Here is a 20,857-nt window from a genome sequence, read left to right as displayed (position 1 = left end):
ATTTCTTACAAATTTGCGGAACCGTGGATTCTGAGATAGATTGGTTAATTAGAATACTGATGGGGTAGGCTATTGCTTCAGAACCACGTTTTAAATATTCAGAGGACAGGTTATCAGCAGATAGGGAGCATGGTCTTAGTTTAGTCAGCAATTTAAATACTAGAGAGCTGGGCACTGGTTTTAGGGAGAATATTGGAGTTTGCTGGGGTATTTTTAGTGGTTTCAAAGATGTAGGCTGGGATTTTCATGTGCTGGGTTTGAGGTGGTTATCTTATTGTTGGGGAATTTGCTTGTTTTTGATGGGGGTTCTCTGACAAGTTTAAGAATGTGTTCGATAAAGTGGCAGTTGAATATGTTGTCTATTTGTTGTGGGTCTTTATCAGAGAATGGTGATGGATTTCGTGTGGCCCCCAGGTTAAGGAGTGAAGAGACTGATTTCCATAATGTTTTTGGGTTATTTCTTTGACTAGATAATTGTTGTGAAAAAAAATTTTAATCATTTTTAACTAATGTCTTGGCTTTGTTACGAAGTTGTCTGAAGTTAATTTTATTTGCTTGGTTTTTGTTTTTATGCCATTCTTTCCAGGCTTGGTCTCTTAAAAAAAATTTGTTTTGTTGGTTTTGTAAGCCAAGGAGCATGATTAAGTTCTGTTCTTTTGCACCGAATGGAGGCTAAAGTATTAAGGGTGTCAAGGAAGACCTTATTAAAATAGTTTACAGCATCTTCTAAGGCCAGTGTTTTTAGTGTGGTTCGTTCTGCACCTTTAGGGAGTTAACTGAAAGTTAGTTGGTTAAAGTCGGTTAAGTTTGTAAATGTCCTGTGTGTGGGGGATTTGGGTATCTGAGTATGGGTTCTATGTGTAAAAGCTGGTAAATGATTGCTTAGGATCTCAGGGAGGGTATCTGTGTTGGAATATTTGTGTTGATCTGAGGCTAGAATACAATCCACTGTGGATTCTGGTTGCTTGTGTAGTATTCTTGTAGGACATGTGACAAGCTGTGTATACCTGTTCAAGTTTATACAATTAGCTGGGGAGTTTGAGATTAAATTTTGCCAATTAATGTTTGCATCCCCTAGAATGAGTTTCATTGGATATGTTTTAAGTTGTCCAAGATGGAAAATCTTCAAGAATAGGGATGTTTTGGCCTGGGGGAATATATAGTGCTGCTATGCATAAATGTTTATTATTATTTACTTGTAATGAGGCTAATAAGATTTCCATGTTGCCAAAGGTTGGGACAGGTTTAGGAAAGGGTGTAATGGTCAAGGAATTATGGTAGATTAAGGCTATAACCCCTTGCTTTTGGAGTCTGTCTTTTTATAGGATATTGTAACCAGCTGGGACTGTTTCAATGTCTAATATATGTGGCTTTAGCCATGTTTCTGTAACAGCTTCAATGTCAGGGGTATATTGAGAGAGTCAGCCATGAAATTTTGTGATTTTGTTACAAATACTCCATGTGTTGATGATTATTATAGTTTCTTGTGTTAATATGTGACTTAGATGAGGGAGAGGGGGTATGATTGATACTGGAAGAGAGGGAAGGGCCAGGATTTGTATTTATGTCACCACTCTGAGGTAGTAGCAAAAGATGATTTATAAAGTATCAGAAATAGTTGATTTTAGAAAAAGACCTAGCTAAAATATAGGGAATTATTCTTTGTTGTTGATGGGGAGGACTCTGACTTTGTTAATGTACACATTGCTACAACTGAATAAAGATGATGAAATGTTAGAGAAGCTAATTATATTGGATTGTGGTGCTGTAGTTAGGGTAGGAGTTCTTGAAGATATTGAGAATTGCATGTTCTGGAGGGAGGTGGCTTTGGTTAGTATGAGAAGAGGAGTGCTGAGAGAGAAAATGAAAATCAGTCGAATGGAGTTTGGCATTTTGTATAGTAACTGATACAGAATATAAGGCAGAGGTGGACTTTGTGGTATTAAGCTGCTTGGGGAAATTGATTGGTGTTTAAAGTATTATTGACACTTAGATGATAATTGGTTGAGCTTATGGAGTGGTTGATTAGGTGTTTGTGTATTGATGGGTGGCCAAGGGAAGTATAAGTTCAATGAAAGAGGGGGTTTGTGGGAATGGGGCTGGGGTAGGGGAGAGAAGTGAGCCTGAGCAAACCGAGGGGGGTTGGAGCTGTCAGGCCCAGTTTTCAATGGGGAAAGCCAAAAACAATCAGAAATAAAATTAAAATACTAAGCCAGGTAAGTAACTGTACAACACTTCTTATCAGTAGTTTGAATTTGTCTGTTAGTTTACTTGCTCAAGGTATTTTATGGGAGGGATAGCTTATTGTCAACCAGTAGAGTATAGCTGGGGGGAACTGTTAGATAAATATCAGTTCATTTTGTTTCTTCCATACTCATATGGACTTGACAGTACTAATGCATTAATTTCCCATAGCTTCAGTTTCGCCCAAAAATCTTAGGAAATATTCTACTTAGTGATAAGCATCATGAAGATGTATGAAGAAATCAAAACGCTAATTATAAAAGAATTTTACAAGAAATCTCCAAATTGGCTGAATTTTTGAATAGATTTTACCTTTTCTTTGAGGGTAGATTTAAGTTATTAAAAATGGCCATTCTCCCTAAAATCATATGCATTACACAAATCAGTTATGTCTCTCTGTCTGTCTCTCACTCATCCTTTTTATCTCCCTGAGTAAAATTCATCTTAAATTGTTTACCAAAATGTTTTTGAGCATCCTGTGGTACATTAAAAAGCCCAGAATTGCTTGTACCTATCATATAAGAACATGGAAAATGGTGGTCTAAAATTACCTGATATGGGCACTTATGTAAAGGCTGCATTGCTTAAAGTAATAACAAACTGGATTGATAGCACTTACACAGAAAACTTTAAAATGTTATACACACAGCTCTTTATTTAAAAGAAAATGAAAAATTCTAACAGATATTTACAACTTTCTAATAACTATATGTTTTTAACTTTATACAGTTGCATTCAGTACACCATAAGTGTTCCAACACCATCTGAATATGTTAATTAAATCGTAAAAAGTAATATTTCATAATTATCAGTCAAATTGTGTTGAAACTTTGATTTGATCGAGTTTTTTTACGGAATTTTCACACAAAAGATGGTACAATGGACAGAAAAAATATTGGCTGGTACAGTTGTTTTAATAATGGAGTTGTAAAATGTTCCAAAGAATTAATATCTGAAATTAGTCTTTAATCCTCAGATTGGTTACCATTAGAAGGAAGTGTGCGTCATGCTCAGGAGAATTTCTGTATCAAACTAAAAACAAAATCCTAATTTAGTAGAGTATTTCTGACTAATAATCTATAAAAATAACTGCCCTTCTATGATTATTTCAGATTTATATAAAATAATTATTATTTAAGTTATTTAAATTTTGGTACTTCATTCTTTCAGACAATACATATACTTTCTTAGAAGAGACTAGATCATACTTTATAGTTCATTTAGGGCACTTCTTTAGTACAGTAGTGGGCATATATTTTTTAACTTTTAACACTTCAGATAAATTGTCAAAGATAACTAAAAACTCCAAAAATTAATGTTGGAGGTACAATCAAAACTCCAAAGTAGACTGGTATCATATAATTTATGATTGTGTGCTTCTAAAGAGTATTTTTGAGGATAAATTGATTACCTTCTTAAAGCTTTGTGGTCAGACATAATAGTTTTAGATAAGGCTCTGGTCTTATATAACACAGCCACATTATTCTTTGTTAAAAAAATGATAACTGCCTGTTAAGGATGATCTTAACGGTAGCAAAGAAAATCATGACTAGGAACTAGATGAAGAATAATTCTATTGATTTCAAGGAATTTCTTTCTCTTCTTCAAGAAGTTCATCCATCCATCCACCCACCCACAACCCCTTTTTTCCATTTTTGCACATGGGGTCAGGGTATCACTTCAGATGCGGCAATCATCTAGAGCCAATGTTTACATGGCCAGATGGATAGACTTGCCACGGTTGTTATTCCACACCACACATTCACACTCACACCTATGGCCAGTTTAGTGCATCCAGTCCACCTACTGCTTGTCTTTCACATGTGGAAAGAAACAAGAGCACCTGGAGGAAACCCATGTAAACACAGGGAGGACATGCAGAGTCTGCACAGAAGGCATCTCATCTGAGAATTGAAACAGGAAACCTCTTGCTGTGCAGAGACAGTAGTACTATCTGCTGCACCACTGCCTCTCATTAAGCAAAATAAAAACCATCTTCAGTTACTTCTGTTAATCCATGGAAAAAAATGTTCATTTGATAAAACAGTGGAATCAAGATTCACCTCACGCATCTGTCATATTTATATATATCCAAACAGGAACCACGTTTATTAATCCTTCCACATGCAAGCTCTGTAATTCGAAACGAAAGTGCTTACGTGTGGAAGGATTAATAAACGTGGTCCCTGTTTGGATTCTACTTGAGCCTTTTGTGTTTTTTCCTGGTTGCGTACTTCACTGTGGATTCATATTTTTATATATGTTTAATCATACTTTTTTTCTCTTTGATTAATTTTCTCTCATTCTTCAAGTTGTTTTTATATTATTCATCTTTGTACGTGGCTGTAACATGCACTGTATATATATATATATATATATATATATATATATATATAGAGAGAGAGAGAGAGAGAGAGAGTATATTGCACATAGGTTTTGTTTTATTTTGCCCCATTTTGTTGAAAATGGTAATTTTAAATATGTGTTTTGTTGTCACTTTTGGCAAAAGATCAGGAATAAACTTGCTATTAAAAATACTGCGTGACATATTTTTTAATTATTACATAATAAAGAATGATATTAAATGTAATTGTAAAGCAATTTAGGGTGGTGTACATTGCACTATGTATGACCTATGACTGCTTCTGTATAGGTAAAACTGAACAGCATTTAAAGGTTAGGATTTACATAGGATTTATGAGCATCTCTATGCTATCAGAAACAGGAACAAAACTAATGCCATTATTGTCATTATTTATTATGCAATAATTTAAAACATATATATATATATATATATATATTATATTTTGGGGAAGTTGCTGCCACCTGTAGGGGCAAGTTGTTGGTGTGTTACAATAGAAACAAGAGAACTTTATTCGCAAGTTAAGCTAAATGCAATGATGCCCCCCACCCATTTAAACAACAAGGTCAGTTTGTCTGGATTATTGCACTTAAGAGCTACAAGAATTTGATTTGTGTGGTAAAAGTTTATTCATTTTTTTACACACACACACACACACATATATATATATATATATATATATATATATATATATATATATATATATATATATATATATATATATATATATATATATGTATATACACACATACAAACACACATTTATTTCATAAATATATTTTATCATATAAGCAGAAACAAGGGAAAACAAAACCATTGCAGCACCACAGCAAGAAAACACTTCCAAATAAAAATGCTTCAATGAGTGTCCTTAAGAAAAGATTTTTATTGTAAAGATGAGTGCTTTTTAAGGACACTCATTGAAGCATTTTTATTTGGAAGTGTTTTCGTGCTGTGGTGCTGTGCAGTGGTTTTGTTTTCCCTTGTTTCTGCTTATTTGGCGTTCCAAGGCACAGCTTTAACGTCGGAGGTTCCTGGTTCCTCTTTTGGTTTCATATTTTAACATATACTTTCTTTGTTTAAATTGATAGTGAATTTGACACTTCATGCTGTTTATTATTATTTTTTAGAAAAAAATAAAATGTTTATTAGGTAGATTTTATTAAGTGTTTTTTTTTTTTTGGCATTCTAATTGTTTATGTTTATCCTAGGTTGTTAAATGACATTGAATGGATTTGATCATGTGATGTGGTCTAGTTAATTATGCAAGGAGCTCTGGGTTTTATTATTCTGAATAAAGGCCTGAAGCTATTGATGACAAAAGCACTGATTTTGTTTATTAAACATTTTCATTACTTTGAAGCATCTCTTCTGCCCTTTTTTTTTTTTTTTGATTATTCACATTGTTAATGGATTTTTACAATGTGCACAACAGAATGATTACCATTAATGACTTTTTCTCATTGTATGTTGGTACCAAAAAAAAAGCCAGATAGGTAATGTGTACAGATACATGAGTGGCCATTCTTGTCATATAGCCATGTCATCTCTACTCTTTTATTCTAAACTGAATTGCATTTTCAACATCATTAGTATCTCTTAACTTGAGATATCATAAGTCACCTGGTAACAGAGGTAGAATCTGTTTTTACTGAGTTCATTTTGGTCATGTCTAATTGCATGTTTTTCCTGTCTTTTCTTTATTTGTGCAGTACTTGCAATATGTTTTTTTTACAGTATTTTAGCATGTTGGTTTCTTGATGTACTTAATACAGCGTTCCTTCAGGGTATATCTCAAAATGAACGTTCATTTGAACATGACTTTCCTTACAACATGTTTTAATACACATGCAGACATGTACTTTCATACTTACACAAAGGAGATAGTCACCATCAACATTTATATGCACACAAGTGCCTGCATAGGAAGACAAAGGAAAAGGAACTGTCAGCATTGTTGTTTTGCATGCAGTAGAAACATTTCAAGAGATGTCTTCCACCTAGTCAGACTCTCCCACATTCTCTCCCCAGTATTTGTTGTAGATTCTCAGTATTCCAGTCAGATTCTCTCACATTCACTCCACATTTGTAGTGAATTCTGTATTCCAGCTACATTTTGTCATAGTCACTGCTTTTGTTTCTTCTTTCTCTCTGCCTCATTTTTTGCCATTCTTCTGTGAAGCCTGAAAAGGACAGTGTTAATGATTCTGAGTGTAAGGAACCTGAACGACAGATTAGTACCACTGAAAGTGCTTTTAATGTATTGTGGCCCAGTGAGCCCTACCACCATTCAGAACAAGTGCAAACTCAAGTAAGTGCAAACCAAGCAAATGTTAATGATCTGTGCTGTCTAGAAATGCACTAACTTCATCTTTTTTTTTTTCAAAAATGTCAGAAATTGAGTTCTGTACAGTGAGTTTGCTTAAAATGATGTCATGGTTATTATGATGTTGGATAAAAAATGTTTTTTTATAGTTCCCATGTTTAAAAAAGTTATATTTATTTGTGTTTCTATTTACCTGTTATATTAGGGGGAAAAAAATCACTGAACAGGGAGTAATGCTCATTTGCTGTGAAACCCTGATTAAAATGATATAAATTCAGGAAATGTACACTTGGTAACCGGATTCTGTAATATATATATATATATATATATATATATATATATATATATATATATTTATGTAAGTCAGTGCATATGGTAGACGGTACAAAAAAAGGCATCACTCTGACTTGGTAAGACATGCTTATCGGAAGAAAACTGTTTTTTCTATTATTAAATACAGTCCAGTATATTCTGTAGTAACTACATAACACACACATACAAATAAAATTCATTGGGTAAATTTCATTGCACAAGTGTTCTTGTAGTTAAATGCAATGTTCAATTGTGTGAAAATGGAAGAAACACAGCTGCAAATTTTAGTGTGCTATAGATAAAGTTTATATTCGTTCATGTCATAAAATGATAGCAAAAGAATACTAAAGGATATCAAGAAGTCAAGCTTGGTCTACTAAACTGGTGCAGCCAGGGCAGCTCCTTTGGTACTTCCTGTCTAACCAATCCAGGGTATCTCAAGCTGTAAGTGTCCTGTTATTCTTAGCTTCTACTACCCATTTTGGTAGCTCACTTCAATTGTCCTTCACTTTCTGGTGAATAAATACTTGTTAATGTCCATATTGAGCTGGATTCCCTTAATTTGGTAATTTTGTCCCCTCCTACACCCCTTGTTCCTAACTCACTATCACTTATTTTCCTTAATTGTGTAACCATCTCCCCTACTTTCCTCTTGTTATAGTAATGAAGTTGCTTCCTTAACCTGTTCTTGTACAACATCCCCTGTGTCTTGGTCACTGTTCTGTGTACCCTCTTCATCACTGTCACCTCTTTCTGCCTGTATGGTCTCTGGAACTACATACATATGTATTTCCATTTATTGTCTTACAATGACCTGATATATGAGTGTTATCTCTCTTCTACCCTACCTTATGGTGGCAGGTACAACAACTTTTACTGCATTTAACAAGCCCCCGGATTTAATAAACTCTGTATAGGAATACTGCAAGCCCTACAAGGAGTATACTGTGCCCATGTATGCAGCTCTCCTTCAGCAGCGCGTCTTGCATATTAATGAAGGTGCACTGCTGAGGGAGAGCCGTGTACATGGTTACTGAATTAGTGTAGGGGGTGTGCTACAGTGCTCGGAGATATATAACACACCACCTGCACTGTCAAAGTGCCATACAGCACTAAAATATTAAATTGTAAGTGTGCCCCAGCCAGTATGTAAAATAAATATGTAAGGGGTGTGTTACAGTGTCACCCACTGTACTGTCAAAGTGCTGTATGGCACTAAAATATTAAATTGTGTGTCCCGGCCAGTATGTGAAATAAATATGTTGGGGGGTGTACTACAGTGTCTGTAACACACCCCCTGTACGGTCAAAGTGCTGTATAGCACTAAAATATTAAATTGTGTGTCCCAGTCAGAATGTAAAATAAATACGTAGGGGGTGTGTTACCCCCCCCCCCCCGTACTGCATAAGTGCTGTATGGCAGTGCAATTAAATGTGGAAATGTCATTGTCCCTGTGTATTGTTTTATTTATTTATTTATTTATTTTTGTATGTGTTTGCCTGGCACAGAGCGACACTTAGCAGTAAACATGTGCCAAATATCTAAAAATAGAAACTGGATGCTTTTAATTTTAACAGAAGGTCAAGTCTAAGCATAGCTGAGCGGCTTGACATGGCTCAGCACTCAGTGCTTAAACGTAACTGAGTGCTATATAGAACAGTATAACTCTGATTGCCATAGCCTTGATGGTTAGAGTGACGGCTTTGTGTGCAGTAGGTCCGAATACCGACCATTCAGCTTTGTACATGCAATAGGGAAATTTTTGAAACTTTTTTTTTTTTTTTTTTTTTATGTATACATTGGAATTTGTTAACTGGGCTAATCCATCTTGACTAGAAGCCCATATGTAGTGGAGACCTATGTATAAAAGCCCCAGTTACACACAAGTGTCCAATGCATTAAAGTTACACTACCAGATAATGTAGTGTAATGCATATGTTTAGGGGATATAAAGTAAAATAGATCTGCATAGTAATAAATTGTCATTAATGAACAAATACTTTCAATAATTTTTTTTAAACTGCAGTGCTAAGCAAAGCTAAGCAGTGCTCTGACAAGACCTGTGTTAGCAGTGCTTAGCAATGCAGAGCTCCACTTAGCTTGTTTGGGTGGTGCTTAGCACTCCCAGTTTAAGCATTCCTCAGCTAAGTGGGTTTGCGCACCACTAAGCATTGCTAAGCATTTGCCACTTTAAGCACTGCTCAACTAAGCTTAGTGGGTTTGGGAACTGCTAAGCGTAGCTTAGCATTTTTAAAAATGGTCCAGTGGTGGCAAAGTGTGGGAAAATATCCTTATTTAAGCTGCACAGGTGGGAATACAGCCAGAACCTGTTGGAAGTTTTATCACTGCAGGAGCTATGGCTGGAGTTGGAGGGGGAGTGCACTTTTGGGCGCAGCGCTGGGACACGTTGGAGTCCAGGGTTATGGTTGGGCTCTTTGTCAAAGACCATGACGACAGACTGCTGCAGGGCCAGTACCAGGGCTCTGAATACAAGTCCAAGGCCTGGGACTGTCTGGCATGTGACCTCAGCAATGCTACTGGAATCACCCACACTGGGGAGCAGATGCATCCTCATTATGATGACCTGAAGCAGAGGAAGGGAGCACTCTTGGCCCAGTGGATCCAAGATGCTCGGGACAGGAATGCCTCAGAAGTTTGTAAATATAGGAACCATTGCCTTACCAAATTCTAGCATGAATATTTGATAGACAGGTATGCATAATGGTGTGTTTCCCTTCCCACAGCTGCAGAGGAGAGGGCAACTTGGAAGCCCACGCAGAGCGCTTAGTGAGGATGCGCTGAGAGTGTGGTGAGTACAGGTATATCTTGCAATATATAGTAATATAAATAAGAAAGAGTACAGTAGTAACTGCCAGTAGGTATATTCTGTTTTGACTGTACTGCAATGACATTAATTATATGTAGGAATGACGTGTATACTGTATTAATACTAATGATCTGGTAGTAAAGCACACTGACATTCTAAATGTGAAGGGATTAAATGACATTCATTCATGATCTACAGGAAATCAGTACAACTGCAGTAAAAATTTGTGAAGGAAATAAAGTTATTATTGCATAGGTTCTGTAATAACAGCACACCTTCAATGCATGCATTATTTAAACTGGAGAACAACAAAGTTTGTCAAATGTATACCAATGAGTGTGTCATGTCACTGTCGGTAAAGCTTTGTTCTGCCAATTGTTTTGTGTATTCTGGTGTGTTGTTGAAGAAATCCAATTTTACAGGTGCTACAAAGCAAATATGGATATAACACCATGAAATGACTGATGTTTGGCTACTAAAGAGCTGTTATGCTAAAGTGTAAATGTGGAGCTGTACTACAAGATAGAATGCAATTTTATGTATGTTCTGCACTAACATGTGAATCTTGAATAGTAATGTGTATGGTATTATAGTGTTTTTCCCACAGGCTTGTCTTGTGCTAACCTTTGCATTTCAGCTATACACATTCCTGAATGTAGGTATGCTGATGCAGGCAAATGTGACACAGTAGTAGCCGTAGACTGCAAATGTACCATCTGCAAATGTATATGGGTCAGGTAGGCATCCCAGCACCCTGATATGGTCTGTACAGATCACACATATTCCCATCCACTAGGGGTTAATTGTGCATACCTACATTCCAAGTATTAAAATACACTTCACCTACTGTCTCTGTCATGCATGAATCTCATGCATGTATGTTCAACTGCCACTGCAGCCTCTTGTAACACACTACCGATATTACAAGGTCAGACTTTGTCAGCAGGTGAGCTGTAGGCACATACCAGTCAACCAACACACAGCAGTGGCCCAGTAGCTCAGTGTAATAAGCAATACATATGTTGTTATTTTTCCCACACAAAGACCAGGGTTTGAATCCTGGGACCAGTAGTAAGATTTATTTATAGTAACAGACAAGTAGTACTGACTATTTATAGAGACAATCACATATTGTTGACAGGTATTCTCCACACATGACTTACAGGTAAAAAAAGTCTGTAGTAGCTTTATGAAGGGTATATTAATGTCTGTGTCCAGATGTACTAGTGTGTAAACAGCACTGATCATCCAGGTGATAAGGCTCCATTAAATAAAATGTTGTGAAGTACACTACTATTCCAACTGAATAAGACAGCTAAAATGTTTTACTGTTGGTATGGCTGTATGCCTGGTGCGTCTGTGAATGGTTGCTAATAGTCTAACCCCATGCCTACAAATGACAGCAGGGCAGGTATAAACTTCCTGCACTGTGCATGATACATGGCTCTCAGGTGTCATGCTATCACAGTTAGTGATTACTGTTGCCAATAGTCTTGGACACATAAATCCATTTGAAGTATGCAAGTAGCACACACACGCAACATCAGTGTAGGCTACACCTTGTTAGTCATATATGTTCCCCTGACATGTAATAATCCCCTGTAGCTATGTACCTATAGTTCTTACAGTTTGGCTCGTACCATCCCATGTGGACAGCTTGAGAGGGTATGTACATGCTACAGAAGCTATAGGGCACTTATAGACATATAAAGTAAGGGCAGACCTGTAGAGTATTGAGCAGTACTGTTATGAAAATATAGCCTGTACAGTTGGTAATGGAATACCTTTCTCTTCCACCACCCCTTGTCTGAATCACAAATATTTATTATTATACTATGGGTATGGTCTCGTTTCCATGTATGTTATCAAAAACTAATGTTGGACCTTGTGTTGTATTATTGGTTATATATTACAATGGTTGCATACTAACATACCTTGTTGAAATTCCACTGTTGTTGGCCTTTTGCCTTAACTGCTACTGGCACGCTGTTACAATAATGGCTGTTATTCCAATTATGCCTGTGTTCTGTATGCTATGCAGTTTTATTGTTCTGGGTTAATTGGAACACCCATGCATGCTGTTACAACTGTTGTTTAAATGTTCTGTTCATGACTAACCTATACACCTTGACAAACTTCAACACCATAGCACGATTTGGTAGGCCAGTTCAGGTGGATCTGCCTATCTGACCTTATCTGGCCATGGCACTGGGTCCTAACACATCTTGGGACCCAACCTGGAGCTGCTTCTTCTGTTGGTCCAGCACCACCCGTGGGTGGAACCATCTCAGGGGATGGGATACGTCCCTTCCTCTGGGAGCAGGCGCAGAGAGGAGGCTGTCACCTAGACTCAGGTTTCAGGTATGGTGCACAGGGTCATCCAACATGACTTGTATTATAAACTGTGTAAGATCGAGGGCAGATTGCTGCACCTCGAGGGGCAGGCTGCCCCTGGTGCCCAGCCCCCCAGCACAGCCACCTTTGGGACCGTGAAGGGGCATTAGTGACTGCCCACGGGTGGGCATCTGAATCCCAATGTTGTCATCTGGCGCACTTTGTCCTCCGATTCCCAACCACCCTCCGCATCCAAGGTGTTTACCCCCCTCATGTCTGATATACTGCCCCTGTCTGCTGTCTTGTCTCTCGGCAAAAGCAACCTCTCCTACTCAACTTACCTCCCCAAACATACCTACAACTCTTCCCCAACATCCCACTCTCACCTTAACAAAAAAAAAAATGGGCATCTGTCCCCAAAAATAATTTTGTTCCATATGTAGCTCTCCATTTTGCTGTCACGTACACAGCCACAAATCAATCATCCCATCAATTAATCAACAAAGTTATGTCACCCACACCCCTTCCTGTGTGGTGTGAGGCTTCAAATTCCAAATTTTCCACATCATGCACAACCGTTACTGCACAAATAATGGAGAGGTATGGTCCTTTCCTGCAGCTGTCCTGCACATCCCTAGCTGCCTTTCATATTGTTTACCCCTGCATGTCTTTTCTTGAAAATACAGCGGGTTTAAGCAGGACTAAGCGCCACTTGGCACAAACCCGCTTAAAACTGTGTAAAAGTACTTTAATCACAATATCTGATTTAGATACTGTTCTGGCCATCAATAAAGTAACAAGCCCTGTCATGTCTCCAACCCAGGATCTTCTGAACCACAGTCAGTTCAACAAACCACTAGGCCCACTCAGCTGTGGAGAATTACTGGTGTTTTTGTAAATATATCAAGCAGTACAGTGATATAAAATTAGAGAAAAAGACAACCCCTGCAAATATTGAACCCAGGACCCTTTGAACTACAGTACACTACACTAGTAGGCCAGCTCAACCCTGGGGAATTACTGGTGTTTTCATTACCAGTGACACTACTTCTACGTATAATTTGATAAATGACATCATACTCGGGCCTGTGATGGAGACACCAAACCAGTACACAGCCAAACACATGTTGATGGATTGACGGGAGGCCTACAATATGTACAGCTGACAATTGCACAGACTGTTACAGAATGTCCACAATTGTGTCACCTATTTATGACATGGTTGTCATCAAACCTATTCTGTGTGCTGAAGTACTGGCAAGGCAGTGCAGATTGATTTTACAAAAGTATGACAGACAGGTCACTGTCACACGTTATCGCCATCCAAACACACATGTTCATGCCATTCCTGTGTAACACACTGTATGCATGCACATATGTGTTGCAACTACACCTCCCATAATAATGACTCAGTAGCTGTATCTGTTACATTCCTAGTATATCTGACATCTGGACACCCACAGTTTAGGCCCACAGTCCAGTCTTTTGCATGACAATTACATGTTTACATGTTTGTCAATACAACCTAGAAATAACTAAGCCCTGCAGTGTCCAGGAGAACTGGTTGCTGATACCACAATCACTGCCACCCGCAGTAACATGTCAAAGGCCTGGAGGGTGGGACACATGTCACAAATATGAATACATGTCCTAAATATCCCCTACCACTCTCTGGATGGTACTACTACTAAACGTGTACGAGAGGCACATGCTTCACCTGGACTGTTATGAGTACCCTCACCCTGGCCATGCTGTGACACAAGAGCTGACACTGCTCCCTCACTGACATATACAGCTTGCTGTACCCCCAGTATTTTCACACTCTCCAGTATGACACCTGGCCAGAATGCAGCAGCTCTGGCCTGCTACACATGCAGCAGTATGTTAAACTACTTGCTGCAGACCTACCATACCTCCCAAACACCTAGAACAGGGCATCCACACAACACCCATACATAAAGGGTTGGGGAGGGAATGTTCAGGTGACAGGGACATGTGTCACAGTCTCACCTAGAAACATGCACAGCTGTTACACCAGCATCAACTGCAGCAGCATGTACATGCAGATAAAAATGATGTATGACACTCACATCTGCTTGTCTCCTTCCTGAACTCAGCACACAATGTTAAACATTAACCTGCCACAGAATCAGAAACTCTGTTAACAATGGCCAAATGTAGCATCTAAAATTGTGGACATAACACATCAATCTGAACAGTGAACAGTATTTTTACATACACTCTGTGATGCTGTAGCTCCTACACCTCGATAATGTCCTCCTCACAGGCCAGGAAAAGGGCCAAGGCCTGCATGAAGGCCTTAATTATAGCATTGTGTTCCCATGCCATTGGCTGATGACAATGCAACCCAGCTGTTCTGCATGCTAAAAGGTGAATGTGAGACACAGATTGGTGCAAAGGCAATCACCTGTTCATGAACATTACCTACAAAAGGCAAGTTGCTGCCTGTGGTAGAGAGGTCTGTAACTTTCTTCATGAAAACAGACTGCGATTTCCAAGGAAACATACCACTGGATTTCTGCTCACAAAGGAGTACAGCATTATGCTAGGTATGTCATACAGTTAACCATATAATGGAATGCAGATGGGGGAATGCAGTCATGGGAAACAGGAATGTCAACAGTAGGTCTCAACAACATATCAACATATCTTGAAATGACATGTTGCTGTTAGTCTGCTGTCCAGCACCTACAGTCTTGCCTTTTGCCTCCATCTGCAGTGACATAGATCACAGCCCTGGCCCCTGAGTCCCTCCAACAATGGTCATCCCACTTAGAAATACTACAGGAGTGTCTGTTGTACAGTAGTAACTACTGGTGGATACTGCTGGCATATGTCGTGTCATGAGCCCCTGTCGGTCTGTGAATGTCATACAGGGTTAGTTCAAACATTGTCTGGGTGTTCCTGACCATTCCTGACATACTCTAGCTGGCTGACTGTGTACTCCACACCTGTATCTCATTGCCTGACAGCCATGGCTAGCATACCTGCTGACTTCCCGCAGCAGGACAACAAGTTATAGGCAGTAGTAGGGGGGACTCCGCCTCAGCAACAGTGTGTACATATTGACCATACAATGTCAGGGAATGAATACATTACCAGATATTAATGTACCATTACTGTGCTCTGAGGGATCTGGCATGTCATGGACACATTCCCACACTCTGGGGACACCCATTACATATTGACCATACAATGTCAGGGAATTAATACAGTACCAGATATTAATCTACCATTACTGTGCTCTGAGGGATCTGGCATGTCACCGACACATTCCCACACTCTGGGGACACCCATTACATATTGTCCAACTGGTTTCCAGACATCCACATTTGTCTGGCATGGGGTCCACATATATCAGGCACATGTACACATTCTGCAAATGTGGGTACTGCAAATATCGGACACCTATGAGGAGAAAACCCTACACCACATATGCACTTCTTTCAGTTATTGTGTAGCACAGATGTTGCTGGAATGTCCACATGCACTTGTACCACTCGCCTATTTGTCAGATGTTGGCTGTATGACATGGTATGCTAACGTTGCCCATAGAGGACACACCACAGTCGATGGCAGTGATGGGTGTGGACATATAACAACACAGTCTGTCACAGCACACAGGACATAACTGCTGTACCTAGGACCATACGAGGTTACTAGTCTGTGGGCGCTGAACCCACATAAGCCTAGCCCAGATGTTAGCCCATGTGGATGCAAGGCAACACTTGATACCCCACACATCTGAGCTGCTAGGAAGAGCAGTAGATGTCACACACCACCCGGTTGAGGGCATGTGTTAATAGAGTGGAGCTTGCGTTGCACTTGTGCAACAGTTGCAAGAATGTGGAGTCAGTGATTGCCTTGCATGCCAGACAAAGGTTACCTCTGAGGAATATGTATGAAACTAGGTAGAGGGTTGGTCTCATACCCTATCTGTTTATGGTAGCTGTTTGAGGCCATGGTACTCCCTGGTGGGGAACCTCTGTGATGTCCCCAGCTGCTGCATGTGCTGTGTGAGGTGAATGATGAACAAGGCATTTTACACAATAATCTGCCTTATTGTGGGGAATACAGGGATGTTAGGACCCCATGTCCCTGGATGGCATAGGTGTGAGGTGGGCCATTTAGAAGGTTTACCATAGAACTGAAGCAACATGCTGGTGAAATGTCATGTTGCCATCGACCTGTGTGTACAGATCACAAACAACTGATTGCATGCCTAGGATGTTGTTAGTACTGTGATAATATGTGAGGGATGTCATTCTCTCTAATGGGGTTGTCACTGCATGTCCTGGTATGCAGCCCAAGGCCATGTTCCTGGCACCAGTCATGTATCTGCATGAGTCCCTCCTAGGCAGATGTCCACATCACTAGAGAATTTGGTGACAGCACACAGCATACAGTCATCTGCAGACATGGTTGGCCATAGGCCAATGGCTGTGCTCTGCACCGCAGATGTCTACATCACACATAACAGAGACCCAAACTCAGTGTAACAGGTTGTGCTGCTAGTTATGGGTCAACTGGTTGGTGTGGATTGCCCTATGTGTTTTACTTGGGTCATGTCAGCACGCCAGTGTGCTACCCCTATGGTAACATATGGTGTGATGCATACTTGGGAGTGTATATCTATTGTGACCAGATGAGTTATATGGTCAACGAAGTTCCCCAATTCATGGTAGGCTGTGTGCACTGTCACCCCCTGTCTATGTCTTTGGACATGTCAAAGAGGTCAACTGAGTGTAACAGACATGATCCCTTCCTTGACAAAACCTAACTGTGCGTGATGGAGTGTGTGGATGTCGCCAATGTCCTTGTTAATGAGCTGCACTATAAACTGTGCTATGGCCTTGCAGAACAGCCAACTTAGGCTATAATGTGACAGATTCGTAGACACACCACCTTAGTGTAAAGGGGTGAACAGTGGTTGTCCTTCACACGGCTGGACAAAGGCAGTAGTCAGGCCTCCTTTGGATACAGTGGCTTATGTTGTTGCAAGGTTATACTTGGGATCACGTAGGATGCATCTTGTCATGTGATAGGCTCCCTTGGTGGATGTATACCATGACTTTCACATGGCAGAGGTGACCCTGTTCCCTACAAATAGGAGAAGGGGGCAGATGCTGCGGACATCCTGATGTACTGATTGGGGGGCGGGGGGTGAAGCCTACACAGACTCTGTCAGGCATCAGGTATGCTATACCTACAGCACTGGTATAGCTGGTGCCCCTGACCACCACAAGTGAGCAGATGCAGGTGCTTCTTGTGAATTTGCAGACATATGTGCAGAATGGTAGATGATTGTCTGTAGTGTATAAAAACAATGTGGGCTCTGAGTTTGCTGTGCAGGTTCCCAGGAGTGATCTCATTTGCTTGTTCACACTAACGAGACATTGCTTGTATATGGGCACCTGCTGCTAGCTTGTCTCAGACTGCAATATGTCATCCCTGTTATAGACACTTATGTATTGCAGATGTCCACCAGACAGATGTAGGTATCCTTGCACAGGATTATATTGTCCTGTCAGGTATACCTGACTGCATGCATCTATCCAAATGCACATCTAGCACATGTGTGTATGTGTGGATATTGGTGGCAGTCCCTACAGAGAGGTTTGGGGCTGTGAAGCTGTGTATACCACCCCATGGGAGACTGTATTCCACATTGGAGGTGTATGTAAGTCTGACCCTAGATAGATGGGTATTGTGGGAGATGGTGACTGCAAACATGACCGCATGATGGTTGCTTTGCCACAGAAGATGATAGTGTAGGGATGCTGCAGTGGTAACCTGTGTTGTGTAATATCAACTGCAACACATCTTCATCTCATGTGGGGGTGGCCCCTAGCTGCACCAAGGTGTTTGTAATTCCACTGTTGATGGCTCTCTGGCCATGTGTGCTCTGGCATGGATACATCTTCCAATGTATGTTTGGGTCATTCATGTGACCCAGGTTCGGGGTACAAACCCAAATCAGATTACAGTTTTTGATGTCCATATAGGCAGGATGGCCTTCCTGGTTACATGTGGTGGCTCGTAGCTAGCTATGATTTGAATAGGTGTGTTGGCAATGGTAAACTGGCCCTGTGGTGCCCCCTGTGCATCTTACTGCCTGTACAACGTGGAGGTGTGTATGTGTCTCATATATATAGTGCTGTCACATGTCCCCATGCCATTTCCGCCCACACTTTGGTGTATGACTGTATCATAGGATGGTAGACCAGGTAAGGCTGGGGTGCTCTCTCCAGCTCTGAACCATGCGTGTGTGACTGTACAGATGTCAGCAATTCCCAGGGTTAAGAATGCTTGCATTGAAAACAGAGTCATGTGTAGACACTTAGGGTTTAGCAGCTTGGCCTGAAATGTGTGCTGTGCTGACATTTGGATGTTGTTAGTGATATCCTCACCACTCTTCCTAATAAAGGCACTATGGGGGTGGTGAGAACCATTGCCAGATGCCTGAAGGCCACTTGAGAAAGCTGGAGGCCATCTGTTACAGAGCATTGTGGTCTGTTGACCATAGCGTCCCATGCTCACAGGTACTGGAACCCCTGGAATTTCACAGGATAAAAGGTCACATGTTAAGGTCAAGCATGTCCTGAATGTATTGTGGCATCAGTCTGGGTGACAGTGGAATGTAGCATAAGGGTAGGGACATACCTGCCTGGGACACATAATCAGTGCGCTCACTCATGCCTTACTGCATATAGTCCAGGGACGTACATCTGAGGTCAGGCACACCAACATGGACTGTGTGTCATGACAGCAGCTGTTGGTGAGAAACAGCAGTGCATATGCAATATGGCAGAGTCTGCCACCTGACACACAAGTAACTGTGCCCATCCACATATACAGCCAGGTGAGAGGCACAGCACTGTGTCTTGCAATGGAGTCTCCTATATGCAACATGTTTGACAAGTGCTGATGCATTTTTGTTGGACACAGGTGTGTGGCCATGTGTGTTACATGCTGTGTACAACTGTGGCGTTCACGTGTGGGTTTGCATCGGAAGTCTCTTTTGTTTGTGGATATGTATGTTGAGGTCCACTGCATGTATGTGAGTGTGTGTGTGTGTGTTGTGTAGGCGTGAGTGATGTGTGAGGTGTATTGATTTAGTTAACCTGTTTGAGGACAGATATGTGGCCCTGACAGGGAGGGAGCATGGATTGCAGGTTCCTACCATCATTGCTTCCCTTGCACAGTGTGTTCTTTGGTTGTGTTTGGAGATGTTTGTCCATCCATGTATGAGGCAGGTGCTACATTGTGTCAGGACACCCATATCAACCACCCTGGCAAGGGGAAACTGTAGGATATTGTCCAGCCATATAGTCCAGAATCTGAGGGAGGAAGGCCAGGGAGACTTGAGGGGTTGACCTACAGCCCAGGTGCTTAGTACAGCAGTAGGAGGCTGACACCACAGTATACTATGTAGACAGGCTATGAACAAGCAGTAATAGGTGCAACAGATAAATGCATTTGAACACCTCATAGCACATGTAGCAAGTAGCATGAAACATCAGGATCAGGAGGGCAATGCAGGATGGATTGCAACTATGTTGCAGATAGCCACGTACATACTGTGGTGATAGATGGTGGGATATGATGTGGGAGGTAGTGGTGGATAGTGGTGGCAAATGTGGATGTGCAGGGTGTGTACATAATGGTGAGCACTGTATGCAGTCCTCTGATGTGTTTCCCTCTGTATGACTTTCAGGTGGGATGTATAGACATTGCTATCCACCTTTCTCAGAAGCTAAGACTGCTGCCATTATTTGTGTCCTGAGACTCCATCACTGGGTGCTGTTGACAAGGATCTGCCATAACCAGCAACAATGTGCTGCACTGTGGGAAGACCTCGCAGCAATAGTGAATGATGTGGTCCAGCAGGACAGCAGCTATGAACAGGACCGACACCGTGCTGCAGATATAATACATTATGCACGGCAAAGAGACGCAGCTGTGGCCAGGGTCCATGCTGCCACCGGGGGAGGGCCTGATACACAACCCCCACCCTCAGCCACAGAGGAGTTGCTGGCAAACCCGAGTTCAGCCACCAGCTCACAAGAAACCATCACAACATATGTCATGGAGGTGGGTGGTGCAGATTCCAGAGCCGAGGAGCATCCATGTAAGCCTCCAGTGGTCATCATTTTAATACTGTAGTGTTCTTAGTGGCAGTCTCTGAATACCTCTACACATATGTCACTTCAGTCTGCATTTTTGGGTGGAGTTTTGTAATGCACACATGTGCACACATATTGTGAATGTCAGCAATTTGGATAGTATCACAGTTTGTACTGTACATGTTGACAAATACACATACATTGGATATAAAAAGTTTACAGACCCCTGTTAATCATTTCAAAACTTTTCCCACCTTTAATGTGACCTATAACCTGTACAATTGAAAAACAAACAAATCTGTTAG

The 20,857-nt window shown here is 40.7% G+C and overlaps 1 protein-coding gene across 4 annotated transcripts in view; it reads left to right on the top strand.

Moving 5' to 3' along the window:
- BIN1 (bridging integrator 1) overlaps nucleotides 1–20,857 on the top strand; it is a 2,421,789-nt gene that overhangs the window by 2,049,916 nt on the left and 351,016 nt on the right. For all 4 annotated transcript variants that reach the window (XM_044060666.1, XM_044060667.1, XM_044060664.1 and 1 more), the window contains one exon: nucleotides 6,789–6,917. In XM_044060666.1, the coding sequence (XP_043916601.1) occupies nucleotides 6,789–6,917 (129 nt within the window). The remainder of the gene's footprint in view (nucleotides 1–6,788; nucleotides 6,918–20,857) is intronic.

This window comes from Protopterus annectens, chromosome 2.part0, assembly GCF_019279795.1.
Source record: "Protopterus annectens isolate FY-2018-M chromosome 2.part0, PAN1.0, whole genome shotgun sequence".
Classification (NCBI taxonomy): domain Eukaryota; kingdom Metazoa; phylum Chordata; order Ceratodontiformes; family Protopteridae; genus Protopterus; species Protopterus annectens.
Note: the sequence above shows the minus strand (reverse complement) of the source record. Positions and strands in the feature narration are given on the sequence as shown.